At 43.7% G+C, this 25,912-nt stretch overlaps 1 protein-coding gene across 1 annotated transcript in view; it reads left to right on the top strand.

Annotated features, from left to right (window-relative positions):
* The first annotated feature begins 3,239 nt into the window (after window positions 1-3,239).
* The window catches only part of IL13RA1 (interleukin 13 receptor subunit alpha 1), a 66,456-nt gene continuing 43,783 nt past the window's right edge, over window positions 3,240-25,912 (top strand). Inside the window, exons 1-4 of the mRNA XM_060087623.1 lie at window positions 3,240-3,454; window positions 7,713-7,852; window positions 13,591-13,729; window positions 15,566-15,686. Coding sequence (XP_059943606.1) covers window positions 3,376-3,454; window positions 7,713-7,852; window positions 13,591-13,729; window positions 15,566-15,686 — 479 coding nt within the window. The 5' untranslated portion in view covers window positions 3,240-3,375. The remainder of the gene's footprint in view (window positions 3,455-7,712; window positions 7,853-13,590; window positions 13,730-15,565; window positions 15,687-25,912) is intronic.

The raw sequence follows: 25,912 nt of genomic DNA, 5'->3' as shown, positions 1-25,912 counted from the left end.
CTTTCTTGTTTGTGCCCCTTTCTAACTCCATTTACAGAAAAGAAGAAAGCCTTGGTGAGAAGGGTAAAGATCAAGAAAGCCAACTGGATGGACCAGTCAGCCCAGAACTCAAGCCACGACCAGCCAAAGCGAAAAGAACTGCAACTGGGAATCTCACACCCAAGTCATCAGGGCTCAATGGATTAAAGGTTAAAGCTAAACTTGATGTTGACTCATCAGGACTTTGATTACACAAAGCCAAAATGAGAGCTCTTTGTTTATTACAGTTCCTGGAAAGCCTTGCATCTGTCTTCATCTTCTTGCACGCGGGGGCAGTGGCCTAACTCAGTCAAGATGTTCTTTGAGTAAAAGTACACAGAGATCACAAATAAAAGTTCGATGTTGAAGAAACAGCATTCCTAACCCTCGCCTAGCCCTATAAAAAATTCTCTTTTTCAAATGTTGTATGACGTTTAGGGTCTAGAGGAAATGGAACTGACTGTGAGAGTCTTACCCATGACAGCAGGCCAGGACTGTCGAGGCCATGCCACCATGCTTGGTTGTTTTTCCTCACAATGTGCACATTTTCAGGGCCTTTTCTGAAGGCTAATGACAAGTCGTGACCCTTATTTTTCTAATCATTTGCAGCCATTACTGTTCATTTCATTAAGGACTTGCTCAGTCTATGCCAGGCAGTGCCCACGATGGCACTCAGCCAGTCCCCAGGGGCTCCTGTTCCAACTGGAGACTTCTTAAAAGGCAGATGACATAATCATTTTGGAAACATTATTATAAACTTATTGTATAATGTTTATAGCAAATGTCAACAAGTGTATGTGTGTGGTGATGGGGAAGGGGAGGTCTTAGGTTAGAGAGTGGCTAGCCTATTTGTGGGGCGACTTAGAAATAATAGTAATCTCTCTCAGTTCTGCTGGATTCAACAGTGTACACAGTGTTTTCATAAACATTATTTTGTTTGGTAATATACACAGGCAAGGATTCATTCTGAACTTTGGAGTGCAAGACTCAGTATCTCAAAATTCAGCACGGGCAGGCCTGCCTTCTAGAAGCCTCTCCTGACTCTGCCCTCCCATAGGTTGTCCCTTCTTTGTGTCCCACAGTTCCCTGTGCTTGCCCTTATGATTGCCCCTCACACTGGCTGCAGCTCTTTGTTGGCAGGGCCTGCTTTTAATGAGTGTCTACTGCAGTTTCTAGAAGGACAATAATATTTATTGAACTTGAGGGCCTTAATTCCAAGAGTGAGGCCTTTGTTTCGGATAGGTTAAACATCCCCAGGCTCTTTGAGTAGGGTCTAGACTAGCTGTATTATCTGCAATTTTATTGTTATATTTTTGCAAAAGATTTCATGTGTGTCCATTGGCTTAATTCAACCAAAATACACCCTAGTTAGTGGGTCTCATCATCCATCCAGATATGACACTTTTCTGGGGAGGATAGTGCCGGAATAATCGTCCCCCTCAATGGTGTACATGACCTAATCCCAGACAACTGTGAATATGTTTGTTACCTTATATGGTACAAGTGACGCTGCAGGTGTGATTAAATTAAGGATTTTTCAAAATTCATTTTTATTGGAGTATAGTTGATTTACAATGTTGTGTTAGTTTCAGGTGTACAGCAAAGTGAATCAGTTATACATATACGTATATCCACTCCTTTTAAGATTCTTTTCCCATATAGGTCATTACAGAATATTGAGTAGAGTTCCCTGTGCTATACAGTAGGTTCTTATTAGTTATTAATCAAGGATTTTGAGATAGGGAGATTATCATGGATTATCTGGTAGGTCCAAATCTATTTTTTTCCTTAAAAATTTTTTTAAAAATTTATTTTTGGCTGCATCAGGTCTTAGTTGCGGCATGCGGGATCTTCGCCGCGCACGTGGGCTTCTCTCTAGTTGAGGTGCTTGAACCCAGTAGTTGTGGCGCGCAGCCTTAGTTTCCCCGCAGGCATGTGGGATCTTAGTTCCCCGACCAGGGATCGAACTTGCGTCCCCTGCACTGGAAGGCGGACTCTTTACCACCGGACCACCAGGGAAATCTCCCACCCCCCAATTTTTTTCAAATTTGTACACAATTTAAAAAGGTTACACTCCGTTTACATCTATTACAGAATATTGGCCATACTCCCCGTGTTGTAGAATACATCCTTATAGCCTATCTACACCCAGTAGTTTGTACCTCCCACTCCCCCACCCCTTTATGGCTCCCCCAACCACTAGTTCCTTCTCTGTATCTGGTAGGTCCAATCAAATCACAAGGGTTTTTATAAATGTAAAAGGAAGGCAGGAAGGTCAGAGTATGTGACAAGGGAAGCCTCAGGGGTCTGAGTGGTACAGGAACGAGCCAAGGAATGTAGGCAGTCTCTAGAAGCTGGAAAAGGCAAGGAAATAGATTCTCCCTTAGAACCTCCAGAAGGAATGCAGCTCTGCCTACACCTAGATTTTAGCCCAGTGAGACTTCTGACTTCCAGAACTCTAATATAATAGAGCTGGGTTGTTTTAAGTCACTAAATTTGTGGTAATTTGTTACAGCAGGCACAGGAAACGAAAGGGTTCCCGTTTTCCTCCACCCTCAGCGTCATTAATCTTCATAGTCATCCACTTTCAACGTATTCAATGCGTATCCTTCCCGCTCACCTTCCGTCTCTCAATATATATCTATCAAAAAGAAAGATGAAGAAAGTTATTTGTGAGTTTTGAAAAATCGAAGTACATAGTATGGCACTGTCCCTCATATTTAGAATTTTTCTTTTTTTCTTTTTTTTTCTTCGACTCAACATTATGTCTCACCAGCTTTCAAATATACCTTTTGTCCCGTTGACAAAGCACACTCCCGCCAAGTCCCCTCCTTGGTCTTCCAAGTCCTCCCTGTGAGGTCAGGCCTGGGTTCACTAACCCCGGAGTCAGAATTTAGGAAACAAGGGCTCAGAGGCCAACAATTGGAAGCCTCGTCTCCAGACTCCCAGGCCAAGGCTCCTTCCCCGAGACCTCCCTGCCCCGGTGCCCGGCAGGGCACAGCCCCAGGCCTGTCCGAGGCTCAGCCAGGTTGCACAGCCAGCACCGGGCCGGGCGGCGCGGGGGCCGCGTAGCAACACGGTCGGGGAAGTTCTGTCTGGCCCACAATCGGACTCCGGGGGCGTGGTGGCGGCTCAGCTGCCGCGGGGCCAGGCGTCGCGCCGCGGGAGCCGCGGGCGCCCCGCCCCTCTGCCCTCGCTGACCGCCTGGGGTTACCTGCGGCCTGTGGGCGGGGCGGCCCTTCCAGTCTGCGCCGGCCCCTGGCCTCCAGGGCGGCGGAGCCGGGAAGTGGGAGAGGGAGCGAAGAAGGCGGAGACTGCCGCGGCTGGAGCCCGGCCGGGCTCCGAGCGAGGGACTGCATGGAGAGGCCGGCGCGGCTTTGCGCGCTGTGGGCGCTGCTGCTCTGCGCCAGCGGCGGCGGGGTGGCCGCGCCCGCGGGTGAGTGCGGCCCCCGGGGCCCGGGGCGGCGGGGGTCGCGGCCGAGAGGCCAGCAGGGGCGCTCCGGGGCCGCCGCGGCGGGGGTGGGCGCCGGGGGCCGTCCCCACGACGCCCCGCGCCCGCGGCCGCCGCCGCCTCCCTCGCCCGGCTAGAGGTGGGGGAACCGGAGCGGCCGGTCTTTCCCAGATCCCGGGCGGCGGGGGCGGCGGCGGGGCCGGACGACGACGACGTGTCGCCGCACTTCCCTAGGCCGTCGGGAAGCGCCGAGGAGCCTAGCGCCGGGGCCCGGGGCCGAAACGAGTCCGTGGCATCGGAGGGCCTCGGGGTCGGGAGCGGGAATGTCGCCGGTGCCCCCGGGAGGGGATGAGGGGCCGGCAGGCCGCGGGGACGGCGAGCGAGGTCCGGGCGAGCTGGGACGCGCCGGGGCTTCATGCGCGGCCGGTCCAGCGAGGGGGTGGGAGTCGAAGGGAACCTCTAAAGCTCCTAGTCCCTGTAGGAAAAGGACGTGAGGGTCGCGGCCACCTCTGGCTTCCAAGAAATCCAGTGGGAATCTCGGAGCAGCATCCACGTGGATGCCTTTTTTTCCTTTTCCTTTATTAACCTTTACGTTTTGGAATAATTTTCGATTGACAGAAAAGTTGCAAAGATAGTGTAGAGAGTTCTCGTATACCCCTCACCCTGGTGTGGCAATTTAAATTAATCAACCAGAGTTACTGTGAAAAGTTGAGGGCTAATGAATTCCTCACGGCCAGCTTTGCCATGAGCGGCCTTCTGGACATTTTTGGTGACGAGAGTAGCTCCAAATTCTAGCCCCCAATTCGATAGGTTTTATTGTCACATTGACACAAACACCCACAATTTGTTTATTGCATTTTCAACCAGTGTGTGGTGCTTTGAAACCCAAGTTGAAATGTTGATTAGAAACCTCCATGGCCTCTATTGTTTCAGTCAACAAAACGTATGCACAGTCTCCTCTGTGCTGGGCAGTGTTCTAGGGGCAGAGAGTGGAGCCGTGAGCAAAACAGGTTAAGTCCCTGCCCTTTGGAGTTTATATGCTGTTGGCAGTCAGAGGAAGGGGCGGGGGGGGCGGGGGAGTAAAGTATAAGGTATGTCAGATGGCGATAAGTACTATGGAGAAAAACAAAGCAGGGAAGGGGTTTGCCATTGTAAATAGGGTGGAGTAGGAAGACTTCCACTGAAAAGGTGGCATTTGAGTAGAGACTTGCGGGAGGTTTGAAGTTTGACAGTCAATGATTCAAGTGCCTGCCTTGCTTAGTACTGAGCCAGGCTCTGTAGGTTGGCTTAGAACCTTAGAGTATACTGCGTAATCGTTGCCCCCAGTTCACTTGAGGGGATCTGATTCCCGTAATCATATGGGGCAGCTGCAGTCCAGAGAAGGGAGGGGGTCACCCATCTCATTAGTCTCCTGATTTTCACAGTGCTACTCTAACCCCCTCCCACCTACAGACTTCCTCCCCCCACGCACCTGGAACAACAAACAGCTGGCCCTCTAGTAATACTGGCAACCCCCAACTTAATCAGTTTTGTCACAGAAGTTCATTAGTAGCTTGGTTACTTAGAAATAGCAAAACTTTTTTTCCCATTGGAAATATTGATAGAATTGCATGGTAAAAAAAAAAAAAAAGAAAAAAAAACAGTCAGGGGACTTGAGTGTTAGTGGTCTGACATTTCCCAGGTGTGGGACTTCAGGGCTTGTCATTTCCCCTCCCTTGTACAGCAGCTTTCTCATCTGTGACAAGAGGTTGAACTCCATAAGTTTTAAGGGCTCTTCCAGCGCTAATCTTTTGAGTGTTTATAAAAGATTAGGTTACCAGTTTAGTCTGTTTAGATTGGTAGCTCACATTGTGGCATGTCTTAATAACAACTAGCATTTTTATAGTGTTTACTCTGCTGGGCAGTGTTCTAAGTTTTCCACTTGAACTATTTCATTTAATTTTTACACAAAGCCCTCCTGTAGGTGCTGTTATTAGTCCTGTTTTGTATGTGAGGAAGCTGAGGCACAGCAAGGCCCAGAGCTCTCATAGGTGATAGAGTGGAGGAGCTAGGCTTCCGACCCTGGCAGCCTGGTTCCAGAGGCCGTGCTCCTAACCACTGTATTCAGTGCCTCTCTCTGCAGAAGTGAAGGGAGTCCTTGGCTGGGAGAGGAGCTGGGCCCCTCCCAGAGTAGCAGGGCAGGAGTGGTGGGTACCCATGCAAGTATGTACAGGCCATTGGTATGAAGTGAATGATCATGTATTGGAGACTTGCTTTGTAATTGCCAGACTGTGTAGTCCAAACAATAAGTACTGTAGGCGTTCAGAAGAGGGGAAACTGAGGGCTGGGAGTGTCATGGAAGAGCTAAAGTTTGAGCTAGACTTTTGGGGTGGGTGACATTTGAGTAGGTGGAGGAGAAGTTATTCCCAGTTGGGGGGAATAGCAGCTACAGAGGCCCAGAGGTAAGGGTGAGGGTACCCTTTTGTGCTCAGCGAGGAACCCAGCTTGGCAGGAGGGTGCACTGGCAAAATCAGTCCAGGCGGAAGGGCTTCATTTGCCCTTGAAGCTGAGTGGGGCGCAGCGTGAGGGAAGTGACCCTGGAGGAGAAGCCAGCAGGGAGACTTGACTGAGTGTGGGGAATCACTGGAGTGCGAAGCAACGCAGGGATCGAGGGTTGGAGGTGGTCACTAGAAAGATGTGCTGTGCACGCCTTCTGTCCAGGCCCGTGCCTTACTGCTGTAGGTCTGCCTGGCGCACGGGGCCCAGCAGAGCACATTAGTGTGATCGGGATGATTAAGAGAGGTGTTACAGGACTTCCCTGGTGGCGCAGTAGTTAAGAATCCACCTGCCAATGCAGGGGACATGGGTTCGAGCCCTGGTCCGGGAAGATCCCACATGCCATGGAGCAACTAAGCCCGTGTGCCACAACTACTGAGCCTGCGCTCTAGAGCCCACGAGCCACAACTACTGAGCCCGTGTGCCACAACTACTGAAGCCCGTGCACCTAGAGCCTATAGTCCTTAAGTAATTAATAATGATTAAGTTTGCCACTTTAGACAATTTTGGGGGATTGTTTTTAAAATTAGTTTAATAAACTTTACTTTGGAATAAATTTCGACTTACAGAAAAGTTGCAAAGATAGGACAGAGGAGCCCTCATCCAGTTTCCGGGGGACGATTTTGGTAGTCCTGGCCTCAGGAGAAGTTCTCGGGAAAGTTTGAAATGATGTTTCCTTTCCCTCCTCTATATGTGCTTCCCTGCATTTGGCAGAAGCATGAAAACTCCTATCCCTGATCCTAAAGCTGGGTCCAAGATAATAGAGCCAGGAAATATTTGGTGGAGACAGTGGTGGGTTTTCTCAAAATGAAACACATTTTTTAAGACACTGGTTCACAGTTTCTCCTCTTTTCATCCCTCTTCAGATTTGTCAAAGCTACAGTTCCAGTTGTTTAATGTCAGACCTCAGGGGAGCAACAGGGTTGTTAGATCTCTTTCTCAGTACTACTTTGGAAAAGTTATAAGAACAATTGCCAGGTCACGTTAGCAAGCACGATTAAAGATGAGCCGCTTAAACTCACTCGCAGAACTGCTGGGATTGAACTATCTGTATTGAGTGGGCCTGGGCGCGCAGTGTAGGGGACCCCAAATACCCACCGGAGGAAAACTTGGACATTTAAGAATATACTCTCCTCTGTGTTCACACTATAGCAAGTGGTTAAGCATGCAGCCTGGGGGGCTTCCTTGGTGGTGCAGTGGTTGAGAGTCCGCCTGCCGATGCAGGGGACACGGGTTCGTGCCCCGGTCCGGGAGGATCCCACGTGCTGCGGAGCGGCTGGGCCCGTGAGCCATGGCCGCTGAGCCTGCGCATCCTGGGCCTGTGCTCCGCAACGGGAGAGGCCACAACAGTGAGAGGCCCGCATACCGCAAAAAAAAAAAAAAAAAAAAAAAAGAATGCGGCGTGTGAGGTTTGCACCTCAGCTCTGCCATTGACTGGCCGTGGGATATGGGGTCAGTGACTCAATGTCCCTGTGCCTCAGTCGCCTCATCTTTACATGAGGCTGAGAGTCCCTGTCTCATAAGGTTGTGAGGATTGAGATTAACATGTGGAGAGCACTTAGAATGCTGCCTGGCTCAATAAATGTTAGCTCTTGATAACTCAGGTTTATGATTCTTGGTCTCCAGGACTTGGAGGAATGGATTAAATTAACCACTGAAAACACTGGCTGCTCTGGATAAATTTATTTCTTGTGCTTGATTTGAACAGAAACTCAGCCACCTGTGACGAATTTGAGTGTGTCTGTTGAAAACCTCTGCACAGTCACATGGACATGGAATCCTCCTGAGGGAGCCAGCCCAAATTGTAGTCTAAAGTATTTTAGTCATTTTGGCAACAAAGAAGATAAGGTAAGTTTTCTGGAACATACTGCATTGATAAGGTAAAGTGAACACTGTGAGTTGGAGCTAAGAATAAGCCAAATTCTAATCTTACTTCAAAGTGGGATTTTTATTTTTGACTTGTGTCCAAAGTTTTTAACTGGGAAAATTATGGAAACAACTGTTGACAAAATTGAACATTAGAAAATATTTGCCAATCAAATACAGTTGAGATTATTACTCTTTTAGGAGATACTAGGCACTCAGTAAATAATGAATTATGTTAAAGTTGGTTCCTGTAGGCACCCAGTGAATAATTAATTATGTTAACATTGGTTTCTGTGTTGCTGCCTGAAGCCTTGTATTTATATAACACTTTCCATTTCTCAGGGAATTTTCACATTTACCATCTCACTAATCACATGCACAGATAGATATGCAAGAACTATGTGATGCAGAAGTAAATGGCCATATGGAAAATGAAAAAATAAGATGTCAGTGGCAGGTGGGGTTGACCAGACAGTTCCCTGATGCTTGGGGAAAAATGAGAGAAACTTTCAGCCTTTCCAGTCGGATGTGTGACCAATTTAAGTGAATTTTTGTTAACAAGATTGGATAATTTTGGATTCTTTATGATAGTCTTATTCAATGGAAGTTCCTTTTGAGCCTTATTGGTTTGTAGCCCCTGCTAATTGACAGGTTCCTCAAAGCATCATATCGTCTGTTCAGAACTGTTTTATATCTTTATACAGTCCTTGGGTTCTGCACCTGTGGATTCAGCCAACTGCAGATGGAAAATATTAGGGAAAAAAAATTCCAGAAAATTCCAAAAAGCAAAACTTGAATGCCTCGTACTGGCAACTATTTACATATCATTTACGTTGCACTAGGTATTATAAGTAATTTAGAGTGATGTAAAATATAGGAGAGGATGTGCCTAGGTCATATGCAAACACTACACCATTTTAAATAAAGACTTGAGCATCCATGCATTTTGGTGTCCGTGGTGGGTCCTGGAACCAATGCCCCTCGGGTGTAAGAGGGATGACTGACTGTATCTTCTTTCAGCGTGTGGGTGGGGGAGGTGGAGGATGTTTGGGGTTGAATTTGTCCCGGATTTTGAGAAGGCCAATGAGAAGTTGTTATTAATGACAGTACTTTGGCTCAGTGAACTGTGGAATCACCGTGTTCAAGCAGTTTGGTGGCAGGAAGAGTCTGGAGAACTAGTTAGTGCACCATTCAGCTAGCTCAGTGGCCTGGGATAAATTCCTTAACCTCTCTGAGCCTTCATTTCCTCGTGTGTAAAGTGTGGCTCTACTCACATCTCTGGCTTGCTGGTCCACCAAAAATAATGTATGGGAAACTTAATGAAGTGAGGGTGGAATTCGCTCTTCCTCTAGAGGGAAACTTGCTAATCTGCCTTCCTGCTTTCCTGCAGAGGTGTTAATTATAGTTTAGGTGTTGATTGATAAGGAATTGAGGCTGGTCAGAAATATTTGTGTTTTAAAAGAGGTCCTCCAAATGCAGAAGCCTGTGAAACTCTGGTAGGCCAGTTCCCCTTTTCACACTGTTGGCTTCCTCTTGTTCCTAAGGAGGGGCCTTAGACAGTTGGAGTCTTAGTGGCAACTTTTGGTAGTTCAGCCTTGAGAAATTCCAGGAAAGACCCTTTAGTGCGTCACCTAAGTATCTAACTGAAACCCCCAGGAGAGGTCACCATCTTTCTAACATGTCCTTATTCATTAGCCCGTCAACCACGCTCAAGGATCAGTCAGGTAGACATGCTGATATACTAGTCTAGAAATGGGGCTAACTCCTCAGTATAGTTACAGAAATTTAGACTTGAAAGTAACTTTAGGAGGCAGTGGAATCAGATAGAATTGGGTTTGAAATTTTGTCTCTTTCCCTTTCAAGTTTTGTGGCCTTAGGCAAGTCATTTAACCTATCTGAGCCTGAGCCTCCATTTCCTTGTTTGTAGAATGCTGGGGGGAAAGGCTAGTAAAAGTACCTACTTTATATGAATGGTGTGTGTTTGTTAAAGGAGATAATGTTTGTGATACACCTGGCACAGAGTTAGTGTTCAATAATTGTTAGCTTTTATTATTATTACTGTTGTTAGATTCAACCATATGAAATTGTTGCCTTTATAGGTCATATTATATGGTTCAACCTAATATTATCGTTTAATCTTGGTCCCTCCGTTTTGCCCCTGAAGAGACCAGATGGAGACCATAAAGGGTGGCCTCTGCCTAAGGCCTGCTCATTTATTCCAGCCATTTGACAGCTTTGAAGGCTGCCAATGTGGCAGTTGTGATAAACACAGATTATTCTTTCCAGTCAGTGATGGGGGATTTCCTATCTGGACCTTTTTGAAGTTTACAATCCTGAGACTGAGAATCAGTGGGAGGAGTGGTTTTCCTTCCCTCTTTCTGTCCTTTGGACACAGCATTAATGTCATCAGACCACACTGGGGTGTATATATGCTTTGAAGCATGTTGAAGCAGTGGCATTATGATAGTTTGTACATGTTACGGGGCTTTTATGACTGTCTGACAATCCCAAATTGCTAAATGAGGTAAATCCTTGAGGTCATTTTCAATCTTCAGATTGGAGGACCATTAAGATGAGAGATATGGAATCATAGATTTTTTTTTTTTTGCGGTATGCGGGCCTCTCACTGTTGTGGCCTCTCCCGTTGCGGAGCACAGGCTCCAGACGCGCAGGCTCCGCGGCCATGGCTCACGGCCCCAGCCGCTCCACAGCATGTGGGATCTTCCCGGACCGGGGCACGAACCCGCGTCCCTTGCATCGGCAGGCAGACTCTCAACCACTGCGCCACCAGGGAAGCCCCATAGATGATTAAAAAAAAAATTCAATACAAGACTAGCTTAAGTGGCTGCCCTTCACCATTGTTTTAGCAATGTGTAATCTGGCAAGTAGAAGAAGGATCTGGCATCAGATTTTAGATCTCTTTCATCACCAAGAGATAGGCAAGTCTTACTAGGTGAATAAATTAAAAGGATGTTGTTCTGTCTAGGCATCCAAAGAGACTGAAGCTGAAGCTGACTCCCCTTTCCTTCTGAGAAAGGATTAGCAATTGGGAAAGCTGCAATCTAGCCAAATGAACTTTGGTCTTGAGGGGGAGGGATCGGTTCAGGACTCTGGCCTTGATTTTTGATAAATTTTCAAAGTAGCCCAGATTCTCTGACAGGTGGAGCATAATGTCATACAGCAGCTACCAGTGGAATGAGTCACCACAGCCGAAAGTCACGTGGGAGCTATCATACATACTTCATCAAGGTCTTCTGGGAGGGATTTAGTTCCCTGTCTGATACAGAGAGGTGCACTTCACTTGGCGATCATTGACAATTGGGGTTCCTACTTTATTCATGCCAATTTAATATTATTTGCCTTGAGCTTTGAAAGAGATTTTTAAAAAGTATTTTATCTTTCCCCCTACCATGTCTTTTCTAAGTTATTTTTTATTCATATGCCCAAAACAAAAGGTTCAGGTTTAGGGCTTCCCTGATGGCACAGTGGTTAAGAGTCCACCTGCCAATGCAGGGGCCACGGGTTCAAGCCCTGGTCCAGAAAGATCCTACATGGGGCGGAGCAACTAAGCCTGTGAGCCACAACTACTGAGCCCACGTGCCACAACTACTGAAGCTCGCGTGCCTAGAGCCCGTGCTCCGCAACAAGAGAAGCCACCGCAATGAGAAGCCTGCGCACCGCAACAAAGAGTAGCCCCCGCTCGCCACAACTAGAGAAAACCTGCGCAGCAATGAAGACCCAACGCAGCCCAAAATAAATAAACTAATAAAGGGTCTGAATCAATAACCGATTAACTTTGAAAATGAAGTTTTTTTTTAAAAAAGGTTCAGATTTAGGTGCTAAAGTATGTTTTTACTTTAAGAAATTCCATTTATTAAAAATACTTGTGTAATAAAACTCCTCAGCCCTCTCACTGGAACAATATCTAATATAATAAGAGAACTGGGATTTTTCCATAATGATTCTAATTTATGGCATTTGACCGTACATTTACCCCTGGGTGTCCTCAGAGGGCAAATGCAGCTTCCACACAAGAATTATCAAGGATTCTTGGGTCAGGGTGGCTCCTTCAGGGGTATATGGGACTTTTGCTTAGTAAAATTGTGTGGTTGGTGAAATTTGCATTCGGAGCTTTCCTGCCACCATTACCAACAATCCTTGTTTCCTCAGCACACATTCATCAATTAAGGGCCAGTTTCCTTACTTTGCCATGAGAGCTATAATGGTGAAACATTCTCGAGAGCCTTCTCTTGGCACAATTGGTATGTTCCATTCCTGTAGGCAGCAGCTATATGGAGAGCCAAATGATAAGTAGGTTTCTTGGCAAGGAATCAGGAATTTATTGTGAATATGTACTTGACTCAGAATAACTGGAGGCCCCACTGAGGGTGGGCAGGGCTTTGCTGCTGGGACAAAAATAATCAATGTCCATGGAGCTGCATCACCCTCTCTTTTCTCCCTGTCAGAATTTTGTTTGCAGACATTTCTTTTTCTCTTCTTCCAGGGCTGACCAGCTAACTCCTTTTTTAGAGTGCCGTCTTGCCTGGGCCTAAGAGCTGTTCAGTCTGTACAAAGTGTTGTTTTCTTCCCCATGTCTTTGCTGTGGTTCGTTAATTGATGATTTGCTGGCTCCCTCTCAGAGGACATCCTTGTGTCCTGGTTTTGAGAGTCTCTCACAGTTGCCCTCATGCTCAGTTGGCAGCAGGCATGTGAAATGGCAGAGTACCCCTTAGGGTGGTAGATAAAGGTAACTCTGACAAAACTTCCCTTCATGGCTATCAGCACGTATATAAAAGGAAGTGGCTGTCTCTAACTTGAGTCAGAAACTATTGCAAAACAGGAAGCTCCTTGGAGCTCTGAAAAGCACCTCTGTTCTTAATTATCCCAACTCTGTCACCTTGGAAATTGTTAATTTCCTCAAGAGCCTTTAATCTCATTATTCTAAATCATAATAACCAGGCTTGTGATTGTTATCCGTAAGCTGTGTATAAGTTGGCTTTCTGTGGTTCCACAAAGCTTATCTACCTTTCAGAATAAGAGCGTGCTATACTCAGTGCATATAATATCAACCCTTATAATTCATATGTGTATGTGAGATAGTCAAAATGGTCAAACAGTGCAGAAAGGTGTTTCCTGAAAAGTCTCTCCTCAGCCCTCAGGCTCCCCTTCTTTACTTCCTCTCCTCAGAGGTGACCAGGATTGCCAGATTCTTAAAGCAGTCCTTTTTACCTTGATCTTGATGTTATACTGCATCTACTTGGAATTGAATTTTGATAAGCTTATTGTGTTTCCTTTGAAGTTGCTCTTACACATATGTGTTAGCATGGTAGGTTTGTAGTAAATGTCATGATGTTTATACATTGAAAATGTGGGAAACTGTCTTTTATCTATACCACGGTTTCTCAATGGTGGCACTACGGACATTTGATGCGGGATAATTTTTTGTTGTTGGGGTAGGGAAGGCTGTCTTGTGCATTATAGGATGTTTGGCAGCATCCTTGGCCTCTACCCAGTAGATGCCAGTAGCAGCCCCCTCCCAAATTATGACAACTAAAAATGTTCTTAGACATTAACAAATGTCCCCCGGGAATGGGAGAAGAGAATCACCCGAAGCTGAGAATCACTGAACTGTATACCATTTGATAACTTTCCATTTTCTTTACACAAATGTATTTCTGTGTGTTTGCTACTGAATGTCTTTTTAAATTTCCTTATCTTAGAAAATTGCTCCAGAAACTTATCGTTCAAAAGAAGTGCCCCTGAATGAGAGGATTTGTCTGCAAGTGGGGTCCCAGTGTAGCACCAACGAAAGTGAAAAGCCTAGCATTTTGGTGGAAAAGTGCATCTCGCCCCCTGAAGGTAACAGCTAAAAGCACTGTCTCTTGGCATTTAGCGAATAAATCCAAATTATCCATATGCTTATGTTCAGTGTTCATTAATTCATTTAATTTTCAAATATTTGTTGAGTCTAATAATTTTCAGGCACCAGTATTAGATGCTGACAACACACCAATAACTGTCAGAACATCTCTGCCTTCGAGGAGCTCACAGACAATGTGAATAACAATGCCTGATAGTTATAGAGTACTTAATAATTTGGAAAGTGACACACACACACACACACACACACACACACACACACACGCGTGCGCACACATACGCCTCTCCCCTAAATTGAGCTTCTCAAGCTTATTCGGTGAAATGAGCAAGGCATGTATTATTACCCTGATCTATTTTGTGAGGAAGAAGGGAACTGAGTGAGTTGCTGTAGATCTTCAGGTCCCAGGTCCAGTGCCTTAAACAAATGAAAATATTGATAGTGTCTTACTCATTATATAGAGAGATTAGATTGATATACAGGATATATTTGGGGAAAGATGTTAAAAGAGGAAAGTGGGCATGTTGGCCCAGCTCTGACTCAAGACTAGGCCTAGAAAAAGCTGTCAAGTAGTCAGGTTGATCATTGTCCCCCAGCTCCCTTCCCACCCATCAGCCAGTGTCCTTCTGGCTCTTATGTTACATGCAGGGAGTAGCATATACTCAGGAAGAGCAGGGCTACCAGAGCCCAGATGTCCAAGTTTAAATCTCAGCACTGCCAGCTTCTAGTTGTGTGACCTTAGGCAGATCACTTAGCCCCTTCTCTCTTCAGTTTCCTCACCTGTAAAAAGGGATGATGATAGTACTTACCTCCCAGGAATGTTGAAAGGATTACATCAATCAGTACATATGAGGTGCTGAGAATAGTGCCTGGCAGACAGTAAATGCTAGATACATATTATCTATTCATATCATGTTGCCCTTAGGTTGGGCAAGGTCCCATCTCCTACCTCCAAACCTTAACACTACATGACTTGTTTTCTAGACCATTCTCTCTGTATGCACAGATCAAAAGTATATGAAGTAATATTTGTAAAGTTATAAAATTCAGTACTGCTAGGAGGCTGGGAGCATGGTTTACAGCAAGTTACCCCCCCCATACTCGTTTCTTGAGGAGTTTAATAATCTGAAAGAAACTAAATTGTATTATGACGAAAAGGTGGGTGGTGATGGCTCAGCACAGTACGCCTTTAAGGAACACGAGGGATAACAGGTTTGAATTTTAAACATAGGCATTTAATTTAGAGATGTGATGTCTTAACTTAAAAGGCTTTATAAAGGTAGAGATTTCAGATCATCAAGATTTTAGGGCTCCTAAGGCCATAGCCCCAATAGACAACTACGAAGAGTTATGTTTTACTTACCTTTCCCCAAATTGCCTCAGGAGGAAGGTTTGTTTAATTTTTAAAACAAGGTGTGTCAGTATTGCTCAAAAGACAAGGTAAATTATAACTCAGAACACTTGTTTTTTTTTTAAAGACAGGTAGATATAATGGTTGTTTATATTTTCACGTTCATTTGGGAAATTCCATAGTCATTTCCTATGACTGAAATATTATTTGACCTTCAGACTCTCTCTCCAGTTAGGAATACAGGAGTTAGGGTCCCTCAGTGATAGTAAAGAGAGAAAGTTGTGAACAAGTTAGATTTGGGTTTTCTTCCACCTGGGTGCCTTCTGGGTCAAATGGGGTGAGAAGTTAGGGATTAGCTTTCCGGAGAAGCAGCTGGAAGCACGCTTGCCATCCCCTAGCCCCTAGTGACTGGCCAGCTCGCAGGGCAAGGAGACAAGGGTCCTAAACTCATGGCTGCATATTCCAGGCGATCCTGAGTCCGCAGTTACTGAGCTACGATGCATTTGGTATAACCTGAGCTACATGAAGTGCGCTTGGCTCCCTGGAAGGAATACAAATCCTGACACTAACTATACTCTCTACTATTGGTGAGTATGCACAGGAGACTTACTGGAGAGGGAATGACTGTGATTGCGTTGGGAGCCTTTGCACCTAACCTAGTTAAACCCAAAAACGGACCAGCCTATTCTTTTCTACACATTGCTTCATTGGAAAATGTATCTGCTTTTGGTGTCTCATTTAAAAAAAAAACCAAACTCTTAAAAAATAATTATAGATTCCATATATATGTGTTAGCCTACGGTATTTGTTTTTCTCTTTCTGACTTACTTCACTCTGTATGACAGACTCTAGGTCCATCCACCTCACTACAAATAACTCAGCTTCGTTTCTTTTTATGGCTCAGTAATATTCCATTGTATGCTAACACATATATATGGAACCTAAAAAAAATGGTCATGAAGAACCTAGGGGCAAGACGGGAATAAAGATGTAGACCTACTAGAGAATGGACTTGAGGACACAGGGAGGGGGAAGGGTAAGCTGGGACAAAGTGAGAGAGTGGTAATGTGTATATGGACATATATACACTACCAAATGTAAAATAGCTAGCTAGTGGGAAGCAGTCGCATAGCACAGGGAGATCAGCTCGGTGCTTTGTGACCACCTAGAGGGGTGGGATAGGGAGGGTGGGAGGGAGACGCAAGAGGGAGGGGATATGGGGACATATGTATACATATAGCTGACTCACTTTGTTGTAAAGCAGAAACTAACACACCATTGTAAAGCAATTATACTCCAACAAAAATGTTAAAAAAATTATAGATCTGCAAAATTAGATTGCAAAAATATATACAAAGAGATCTCATCTACCCTTCACCCAGTTTCTTCCAATGGTAACATCTCGTATAACCAGAGTGCAATATCAAAACCAGAAAATTGACATTGGTACAGTCCACTGACCTTATTCAAATTTCACTGGTGTTTCATCCAGTTATTTGGGTGTGTGTGTGTGTGTGTGTGTGTGTGTGTGTGTGTGTGTGTGTGTAGGTCTATGCAGTTTTATCATATGCGTAGATACAGAATAGCTCCATTACCACAAGGATCCCTTGAGTTGCCCTTTTATAGCTACACCCACCTCCCTGCTGCACACCCTCTCCCCACACTCCTCTCCCCCAAGTCTCTAACCTCTGTCACTTCAAGAATGTAACTGGAATGGAATCATACAGCATATAACTGTCTGAGGCTGACCTTATCTTTTTTAGCCTCTGCCTAATACCCTGGAGATCCATCCAAGCTGTTGTGTGTATCAATAGTTCATTCCCTTTTCTTGCTGAGTAGTGTTCCATGATACGGATGTATTGGTTTGTTTAACCTTTTATTCATTGAAGGATATCTCAAGTGTTTCCAATTTTTTGCAAGTATAAATAAAACTACTATAAATATTCATATTCAGGTTTTTATGTGAACATCACATTTCAGTTCCCTGGAATAAATGCCTTAGCGTGTAATTGCTGGATCATATGGTAATTGCATATCTAGTTTCATAAAAAAACCTGCCAAACTATTTTCTAGAGTGGCTGTACCATTTTACATTCCCATCAACAATGTCTGAGTGATTGGTATCTACCTCTCAAAGGGAAACTTAAATCATTCCCAGGGTTAAAAACTAGTTTAGGGCTTCCCTGGTGGCAAAGTGGTTGAGACTCCGCCTGCCGATGCAGGGGACACGGGTTCGTGCCCCGGTCCAGGAAGATCCCACATGCCACAGAGCGGCTGTGCCCGTGAGCCAGGGCCGCTGAGCCTGCGTATCCGGAGCCTGTGCTCCACAACGGTAGAGGCCACAACAGTGAGAGGGCTGTGTACTGCAAAAAAAAAAAAAGTAGTTTAGCCCCCCACAAAATAACTTACATTTCATTTTTGTGACTATATCTACAAAATTTGTTAAAATTTTCTTTCTTTTCTAAATTAATCTTTCATCATTTCCTTTCTTTAGAGCCTAGAATTTTTTTTTATTTTTTAATTTAATTATATTTGTTTATTTTATACAGCAGGTTCTTATTAGTCATCGATTTTATACATATTAGTGTATACATGTCAATCCCAATCACCCAATTCATCCCACCACCACCCCCCCCCGCCACTTTCCCCCCTTGGTGTCCATACGTTTGCTCCCTACATCTGTGTCTCTACTTCTGTCCTGCAAACCGGTTCATCTGTACCATTTTTCTAGGTTCCACGTATATGCGTTAATATACGATATTTGTTTTTCTCTTTCTGACTTACTTCACTCTGTATGACAGTCTCTAGATCCATCTACGTCTCAACAAATGACCCAATTTCATTCCTTTTTATGGCTGAGTAATGTTCCATTGTATATATGTACCACATCTTCTTTATCCATTCATCTGTCGATGGGCATTTAGGTTGCTTCCATGACCTGGCTATTGTAAATAGTGCTGCAATGAACATTGAGGTGCATGTGTCTTTTTGAATTATGGTTTTCTCCGGGTATATGCCCAGTAGTGGGATTGCTGGATCATATGGTAATTCTATTTTTAGTGTTTTAAGGAACCTCTATACTGTTCTCCATAGTGGCTGTATCAATTTACATTCCCACCAACAGTGCAAGAGGGTTCCCTTTTCTCCACACCCTCTCCAGCATTTGTTGTTTGTAGATTTTCTGATGATGCACATTCTTACTGGTGTGAGGTGATACGTAATGGTAGTTTTGATTTGCATTTCTCTAATAATTAGTGATGTTGAGCAGCTTTTCATGTGCTTCTTGGCCATCTGCATGTCTTCTTTGGAGAAATGTCTATTTAGGTCTTCTGCCCATTTTTGGATTGGGTTGTTTGTTTTTTTTAATTTTGAGCTGCATGAACTATTTATATATTTTGGAGATTAATCCTTTGTCCATTGATTCGTTTGCAAATATTTTCTCCCATTCTGAGGGTGGTCTTTTCGTCTTGTTTATGGTTTCCTTTGCTGTGCAAAAGCTTTGACGTTTCATTAGGTCCCATTTGTTTATATTTGTTTTTATTTCCATTACTCTAGGAGGTGGATCAAACAAGATCTTGCCGTGATTTATGTCAAACAGTGTTCTTCCTATGTTTTCCTCTAAAAGTTTTATAGTGTCTGGTCTTACATTTAGGTCTCTAATCCATTTTTTTTGTGTGTGTGTGTGTGTTACGTGGGCCTCTCACTGTTGTGGCCTCTCCCATTGTGGAGCACAGGCTCCGGATGCGCACGCTCAGCGGCCATGGCTCATGGGCCCAGCCGCTCCGCGGCACGTGGGATCTTCCCAGACTGGGGCACGAACCCGTGTCCCCTCCATCGGCAGGTGGACTCTCAACCAGTGCGCCACCAGGGAAGCCCCTCTAATGCATTTTGAGTTTATTTTTGTGTATGATGTGAGGGAGTGGGAGTGTTCTAATTTCATTCTTTTACATGTAGCTGTCCAGATTTCCCAGCACCACTTATTGAAGAGACTGTTTTTCTCCATTGTATATCCTTGCCTCCTTTGTCATAGATTAGTTCACCATTGGTGCGTGGGTTTATCTCTGGGCTTTCTATCCTGTTCCACTGATCTACGTTTCTGTTTTTGTGCCAGTACCATATTGTCTTGATTACTGTAGCTTTATAGTATAGTCTGAAGTCAGGGAGTCTGATTCCTCCAGCTCCGTTCTTTTCCCTCAAGACTGCTTTGGCTATTCGGGGTCTTTTTTGTCTCCATACATATTTTAAGATTATTTGTTCTAATTCTGTAAAGAATGCCATTGGTAGTTTGATAGGGATTGCATTGAATCTGTAGACTGCTTTGGGTAGTATAGTCATTTTCACAATATTGATTCTTCCAATCCAAGAACATGGTATATCTCTCCATCTATTTGTATCATCTTTAATTTCTTTCATCAGTGTCTTATAGTTTTCTGCGTACAGGTCTTTTGTCTCCCTAGGTAGGTTTATTCCTAGGTATTTTATTCTTTTTGTTGCAATGGTAAATGGGAGTGTTTCCTTTATTTCTCTTTCAGATTTTTCATCATTAGTGTTTAGGAATGCAAGAGATTTCTGTGCATTAATTTTGTATCCTGCGACTTTACCAAATTCATTGATTAGCTCTAGTAGTTTTCTGGTAGCCTCTTTAGGATTCTCTACATATAGTATCATGTCATCTGCAAACAGTGACAGTTTTAATTCTTCTTTTCTCATTTGGCTTCATTTTATTTCTTTTTCTTCTCTGATTGCTGTGGTTAAAAATTCCAAAACTAAGGGCTTCCCTGGTGGCGCAGTGGTTGAGAGTCTGCCTGCCGATGCAGGGGACACAGGTTCATGCCCCGGTCTGGGAAGATCCCACATGCCGCGGAGCGGCTGGGCCCGTGAGCTATGGCCACTGAGCCTGCGCGTCTGGAGCCTGTGCTCCGCAACGGGAGAGGCCACAACAGGGAGAGGCCCGCGTACCACCAAAAAAAAAAAAAAAATTCCAAAACTATGTTGAATAAGAGTGGTGAGAGTGGACAACCTTGTCCTCTTCCTGATCTTAGAGGAAATGCTTTCAGTTTTTCACCATTGAGAATGATGTTTGCTGTGGGTTTGTCGTATATGGGCTTTATTATGTTGAGGAAGGTTCCCTCTATGCCTACTTTCTGGAGAATTTTTATCATAAATGGGTGTTGATTTTTGTCAAAAGCTTTTTCTACATCTATTGAGATGATCATATGGTTTTTATTCTTCAATTTGTTAATATGGTGTATCACATTGATTGATTTGCATATATTGAAGAATCCTTGCATCCCTGGGATAAATCCCACTTGATCATGGTGTATGATCCTTTTAATGTGTTGTTGGATTCTGTTTGCTAGTATTTTGTTGAGGATTTTTGCATCTATATTCATCAGTGATATTGGTCTGTAATTTTCTTTTTTTGTAGTATCTTTTTCTGGTTTTGGTATCAGGGTGATGGTGGCCTCATAGAATGAGTTTGGGAGTGTTCCTTCCTCCACAGATTTTTGGAAGAGTTTCAGAAGGATGGGTGTTAGCTCTTCTCTAAATGTTTGATAGAATTCATCTGTGAAGCCATCAGGTCCTGGACTTTTGTTTGTTGGAAGATTTTTAATCACAGTTTCAATTTCATTACTTGTGATTGGTCTGTTCATATTTTCTATTTCTTCCTGGTTCAGTCTGGGAAGGTTATACCTTTCTAAGAATTTGTCCATTTCTTCCATTTTATTGGCATAGAGTTGCTTGTAGTAGTAGTCTCTTAGGATGCTTTGTATTTCTGCGGTGTCGTAACTTCTTTTTCATTTCTAATTTTACTGATTTGAGTCCTCTCCCTCTTTTTCTTGATGAGTCTGACTAATGGGTTATCAATTTTGTTTATCCTCTCAAAGCACCAGCTTTTAGTTTTATTGATCTTTGCTATTGTTTTCTTTGTTTCTATTTCATTTATTTCTGCTCTGATCTTGATGATTTCTTTCCTTCTGCTAACTTTGGGTTTTGTTTGTTCTTCTTTCTCTAGTTCCTTTAGGTGTAACGTTAGATTGTTTATTTGAGATTTTTCTTGTTTCTTGAGGTAAGCTTGTATAGCTATAAACTTCCCTCTTAGAACTGCTTTTGCTGCATCCCATAGGTTTTGGATCATCGTGTTTTCATTGTCATTTGTCTCTAGGTATTTTTTGATTTCCTCTTTGATTTCTTCAGTGATCTCTTGGTTATTTAGTAATGTATTGTTTAGCCTCCATGTGTTTGTTTTTTTTACATGTTTTTCCCTGTTATTCATTTCTAATCTCATATCGTGGTGGTAAGAAAAGATGCTTGATATGATTTCAATTTTCTGAAATTTACTGAGGCTTGATTTGTGACCCAAGATGTGATCTATCCTGGAGAATGTTCCAGGCGCACTTAAGAAGAAAGTTTAATCTGCTGTTTTTGGATGGAATGTCCTATTAATATCAAGTAAATCTATCTGGTCTATTGTGTTATTTAAAGCTTCTGTTTCCTTTTTTATTTTCATTTTGGATGATCTGTCTATTGGTGAAAGTTGGGTGTTAAAGTCCCCTACACCATTTGTGTTACTGTTGATTTCCCCTTTTATGTCTTAGCATTTGCCTTATGTATTGAGGTGCTCCTATGTTGGGTGTATAAATATTTACAATTGTTACATGTTCTTCTTGGATTGATCTCTTGATCATTATGTAATGTCCTTCTTTGTCTCTTGTAGTTGTATTTGTTTTAAAGTCTATTTTCTCGGATATGAGAATTGCTACTCTAGCTTTCTTTTGATTTCCATTTGCTTGGATTATCTTTTTCCATCCCCTCGCTTTCATTCCCTAGGTTTGAAGTGGGTCTCCTGTAGACAGCATACATATGAGTCTTGTTTTTGTATCCATTCAGCAAGCCTGTGTCTTTTGGTTGGAGCATTTAATCCGTTCACATTTATGGTAATTATCGATCTGTATGTTCCTATGACCATTTTCTTAATTGTTTTGGGTTTGTTATTATAGGTCCTTTTCTTGTCTTGTGTTTCCTGCCTAGAGGAGTTCCTTTAGCATTTGTTGTAGAGCTGGTTTGTTGGTGCTGAATTCTCTTAGCTTTTGCTTGTCTGTAAAGCTTTTGATTTCTCCATCGAATCTGAATGAGATCCTTGCTGGGTAGAGTAATCTTGGTTGTAGGTTCTTCCCTTTCATCACTTTAAGTATATCATGCCACTCCCTTCTGGCTTGTAGAGTTTCTGCTGAGAAATCAGCTGTTAACCTTATGGGGATTCCCTTGTATGTTATTTGTCATTTTTCCCTTGCTGCTTTCAATAATTTTTCTTTGTCTTTAATTTTTGCCAAGTTGATTACTATGTGTCTCAGCGTGTTTCTCCTTGGGTTTATCCTGTATGGGACTCTCTGAGCTTCCTGGACTTGAGTGGCTATTTCCTTTCCCATGTTAGGGAAGTTTTCGACTATAATCTCTTCACATATTTTCTCGGGTCCTTTCTCTCTCTCTTCTCCTTCTGGGACCCCTATAATGCAAATGTTGTTGTGTTTAATGTTGTCCCAGGGGTCTCCTAGACTGTCTTCATTTCTTTTCATTCTTTTTTTCTTTATTCTGTTCCACAGCAGTGAATTCCACCATTCTGTCTTCCAGGTCACTTATCCGTTTTTCTGCCTCAGTTATTCTGCTATTGATTCCTTCTAGTGCAGTTTTCATTTCAGTTATTTTATTGTTCATCTCTGTTTGTTTGTTCTTTAATTCTTCTAGATCTTTCTTAAACATTTCTTGCATCTTCTCGATCTTTGCCTCCATTCTTTTTCTGAGGTCCTGGATCATCTTCACTATCATAATTCTGAATTCTTTTTCTGGAAGGTTGCCTATCTCCACTTCATTTAGTTGTTTTTCTGGGGTTTTATCTTTTTCCTTCATCTGGTATATAGCCCTCTGCCTTTTCATCTTGTCTATCTTTCTGTGAATGTGGTTTTTGTTCCACAGGCTGCAGGATTGTAGTTCTTCTTGCTTCTGCTCTCTGCCCTCTCTAGAGCCTAGAATTATTAACAACAGGACAAGGAAGAAAGGACCAGGATAATCAATTCAATTCAGTAAAACTTTAGCACGCATTGTGGGTAAAGCACTGAATGGGCAGCAGAGATAAGAAACATGTCTCTTCACTCCTAAAGCTTCAAATGTGGAGGAGACAGCACTGGGCACAATTGCCTATATAGAAATAAGAGTGCATGATGGAGGCTTCCAGAAGTGTAGGCAGATTCTGTGGGAAGTGACGGTGGAGCTTGGGGTGGTCACAGAGCAAGGCTGGGAGGCTTTGGTGAAGGGGGTGGACTGCCTGGATGGGGAGGAGTCTCCGAGGCTGTAGGTGGCACCGGGCAAGAGTGGTCTGAGGACTAGGGGCATTGAGTCTGTGTGATTCCAGGAGGGGAAGCAGGAGATCTAGTGTTGGCAGTCTGCCCTGCACGTGCCCCTGTCCCCCTGTCTATCTCTCCTTCAGACTGTTTCTGAGAGAGTGGGCTGTGGAAGGCCACGTCCAGGACTTCTGAAGCTATAGTATAAACATGGCCTTTATCCTGGAATGTCCATTTTGCCTGATGACTTGCTGTAAAGTATTTTTGGTATATGAAAACACTCACGGCTGTGTCATGCAATAGAACGCAAACAACCACCTGAATTTTTTTTCAGGATTGAGAAACATTTATTGAATCAAAATCAAATACTTTCTTTTTATTATCTACAAGCCAACACTGAACTTACTTTATTCAAGAATGAACACTCTGTACAAAAAAAGTATGCTTATAGTATAAAAATATCCCATGAATTTTTTAACAAAAACCTCCCAAGTTGCCGGTGGGGGGGTTAGCATTCACTCTCCTCCCCTGTCCCCAGAGGTGCTCCCGGCCAAGTTGAGAAGCACTGCAGGCGAAGCCAGACTGAGATTGTACAGTTCAGTCCCCCCCACCCCTCAGGACAGATCATTCCCACTTGAGGTTTTGCAGTTTCACTTGCCCGCTTGTGGTACCTGTTGTTTCTCCTTTACTTAAAGCCCTTCAGTGGCTCCCTGGTGGCTGCAGGATAAAGTCCAAACTCACCAGCGTGACCGACAAAGCCTTTTGTGCTCCAGCTCCTGCCCATCTCTGTAGCATCAGTCTCGTCTCCCCCATGTACCCCCACCCCTCTTGCACCTACCTCCCAGCCCACACTGAACTTCTTCCAGTTCCTCAAACTCGCTCTTCAAACACTCAAACAGAAGAGTGGCAGCCAAACCGAACATTCAGCCAGAATAGTGGAAGCATTCTGCATTCCCTCACAGCCCAAGCCTTGCCCTTTCACCTGGATGCTGCTTATTTGTCCTTCTTAGCTCAGACATCACTTCCCTTCCAGAAAGCCTTCCTTGACCTCTCAAGCCTAGATATGTCCCAGTCATCATGTACCACGGTACCCTGCAACTTTCTGTGTCATAATACTCAGCACATTGTGTTGTATTTCCCATTTATGTAGTGGTCACCCTCCCCAGACTGCCATCTCCCTTGAGAGCAGGGGCTCTGTCTTGTTCCCCCCTGTGCCTGATACATGGTAGGTGCTCCATAAATAGGTTTTGAATGTTTGGTATGATCCAAAGTTAGAAAACATTCAGGACTGGGGTGAGGACTTAGAAGGGAGGGATAAACAACTCAAGAGCATTATAGTTGATGAATAAAAACAGAGGAGGATTGAGTGCATCTGCCTCCCGAAAGAACTGCTAGTGAAAGGGACCGAGAACTAAGCCTTAAAAAGGAGTAGCCTGGCCCTGATAATGTTGTGGTGAAGTCTGGAGAAAGCTGTTACTATAGGCTTTTTTTTTTTACATCTTTATTGGAGTATAATTGCTTTACAATGGTGTGTTAGTTTCTGCTTTATAACAAAGTGAATCAGCTAACGTATACATATATCCCCATATCCCCTCCCTCTTGCATCTCCCTCCCACCCTCCCTATCCCACCCCTCTAGGTTGTCACAGAGCACCGAGCTGATCTCCCTGTGCTATGCGGCTGCTTCCCACTAGCTATCTATTTTACATTTGGTAGTGTATATATGTCCATGCCACTCTCTCACTTTGTCCCAGCTTACCCTTCCCCCTCCCTGGGTCCTCAAGTCCATTCTCTACATCTGTGTCTTTATTCCTGTCCTGCCTCTAGGTTCTTCAGAACTCTTTTTTTTTTTAAGATTTCATATATATGTGTTAGCATACAGTATTTGTCTTTCTCTTTCTGACTTACTTCACTCTGTATGACAGACTCTAGGTCCGTCCACCTCACTACAAGTAACTCAATTTTGTTTCTTTTTATGACTGAGTAACATTCCATTGTATATATGTGCCACATCTCCTTTACCCATTCATCTGTCGATGGGCACTTAGGTTGCTTCCATGTCCTGGCTATTGTAAATAGAGCTGAAATGAACATTGTGGTGCATGACTCTTTTTGAATTATGGTTTTCTCATGGTATATGTAATCCCAGTAGTGGGATTGCTGGGTCATATGGTAGTTCTATTTTTAGTTTCTTGAGGAACCTCCATACTGTTCTCCCTAGTGGCTGTATCAATTTACATTCCCACCAACAGTGCAAGAGGGTTCCCTTTGCTCCACACGCTCTCCAGCATTTATTGTTTGTAGACTTTTTGATGATGGCCATTCTGACTGGTGTGAGGTGATACCTCATTGTGCTTTTGATTTGCATTTCTCTAATGATTAGTGGTGTTGAGCATTCGTTCATGTGTTTGTTGGCAATCTGTATGTCTTCTTTGGAGAAATGTCTATTTAGGTCTTCTGCCCATTTTTGAATTG

The sequence above is a fragment of the Mesoplodon densirostris genome, chromosome X (genome assembly GCF_025265405.1).
Source record: "Mesoplodon densirostris isolate mMesDen1 chromosome X, mMesDen1 primary haplotype, whole genome shotgun sequence".
In the NCBI taxonomy this organism is placed as follows: domain Eukaryota; kingdom Metazoa; phylum Chordata; class Mammalia; order Artiodactyla; family Ziphiidae; genus Mesoplodon; species Mesoplodon densirostris.
The sequence above is the reverse complement of the archived record's forward strand: the minus strand, read 5'-3'. Positions and strand labels throughout refer to the sequence as shown.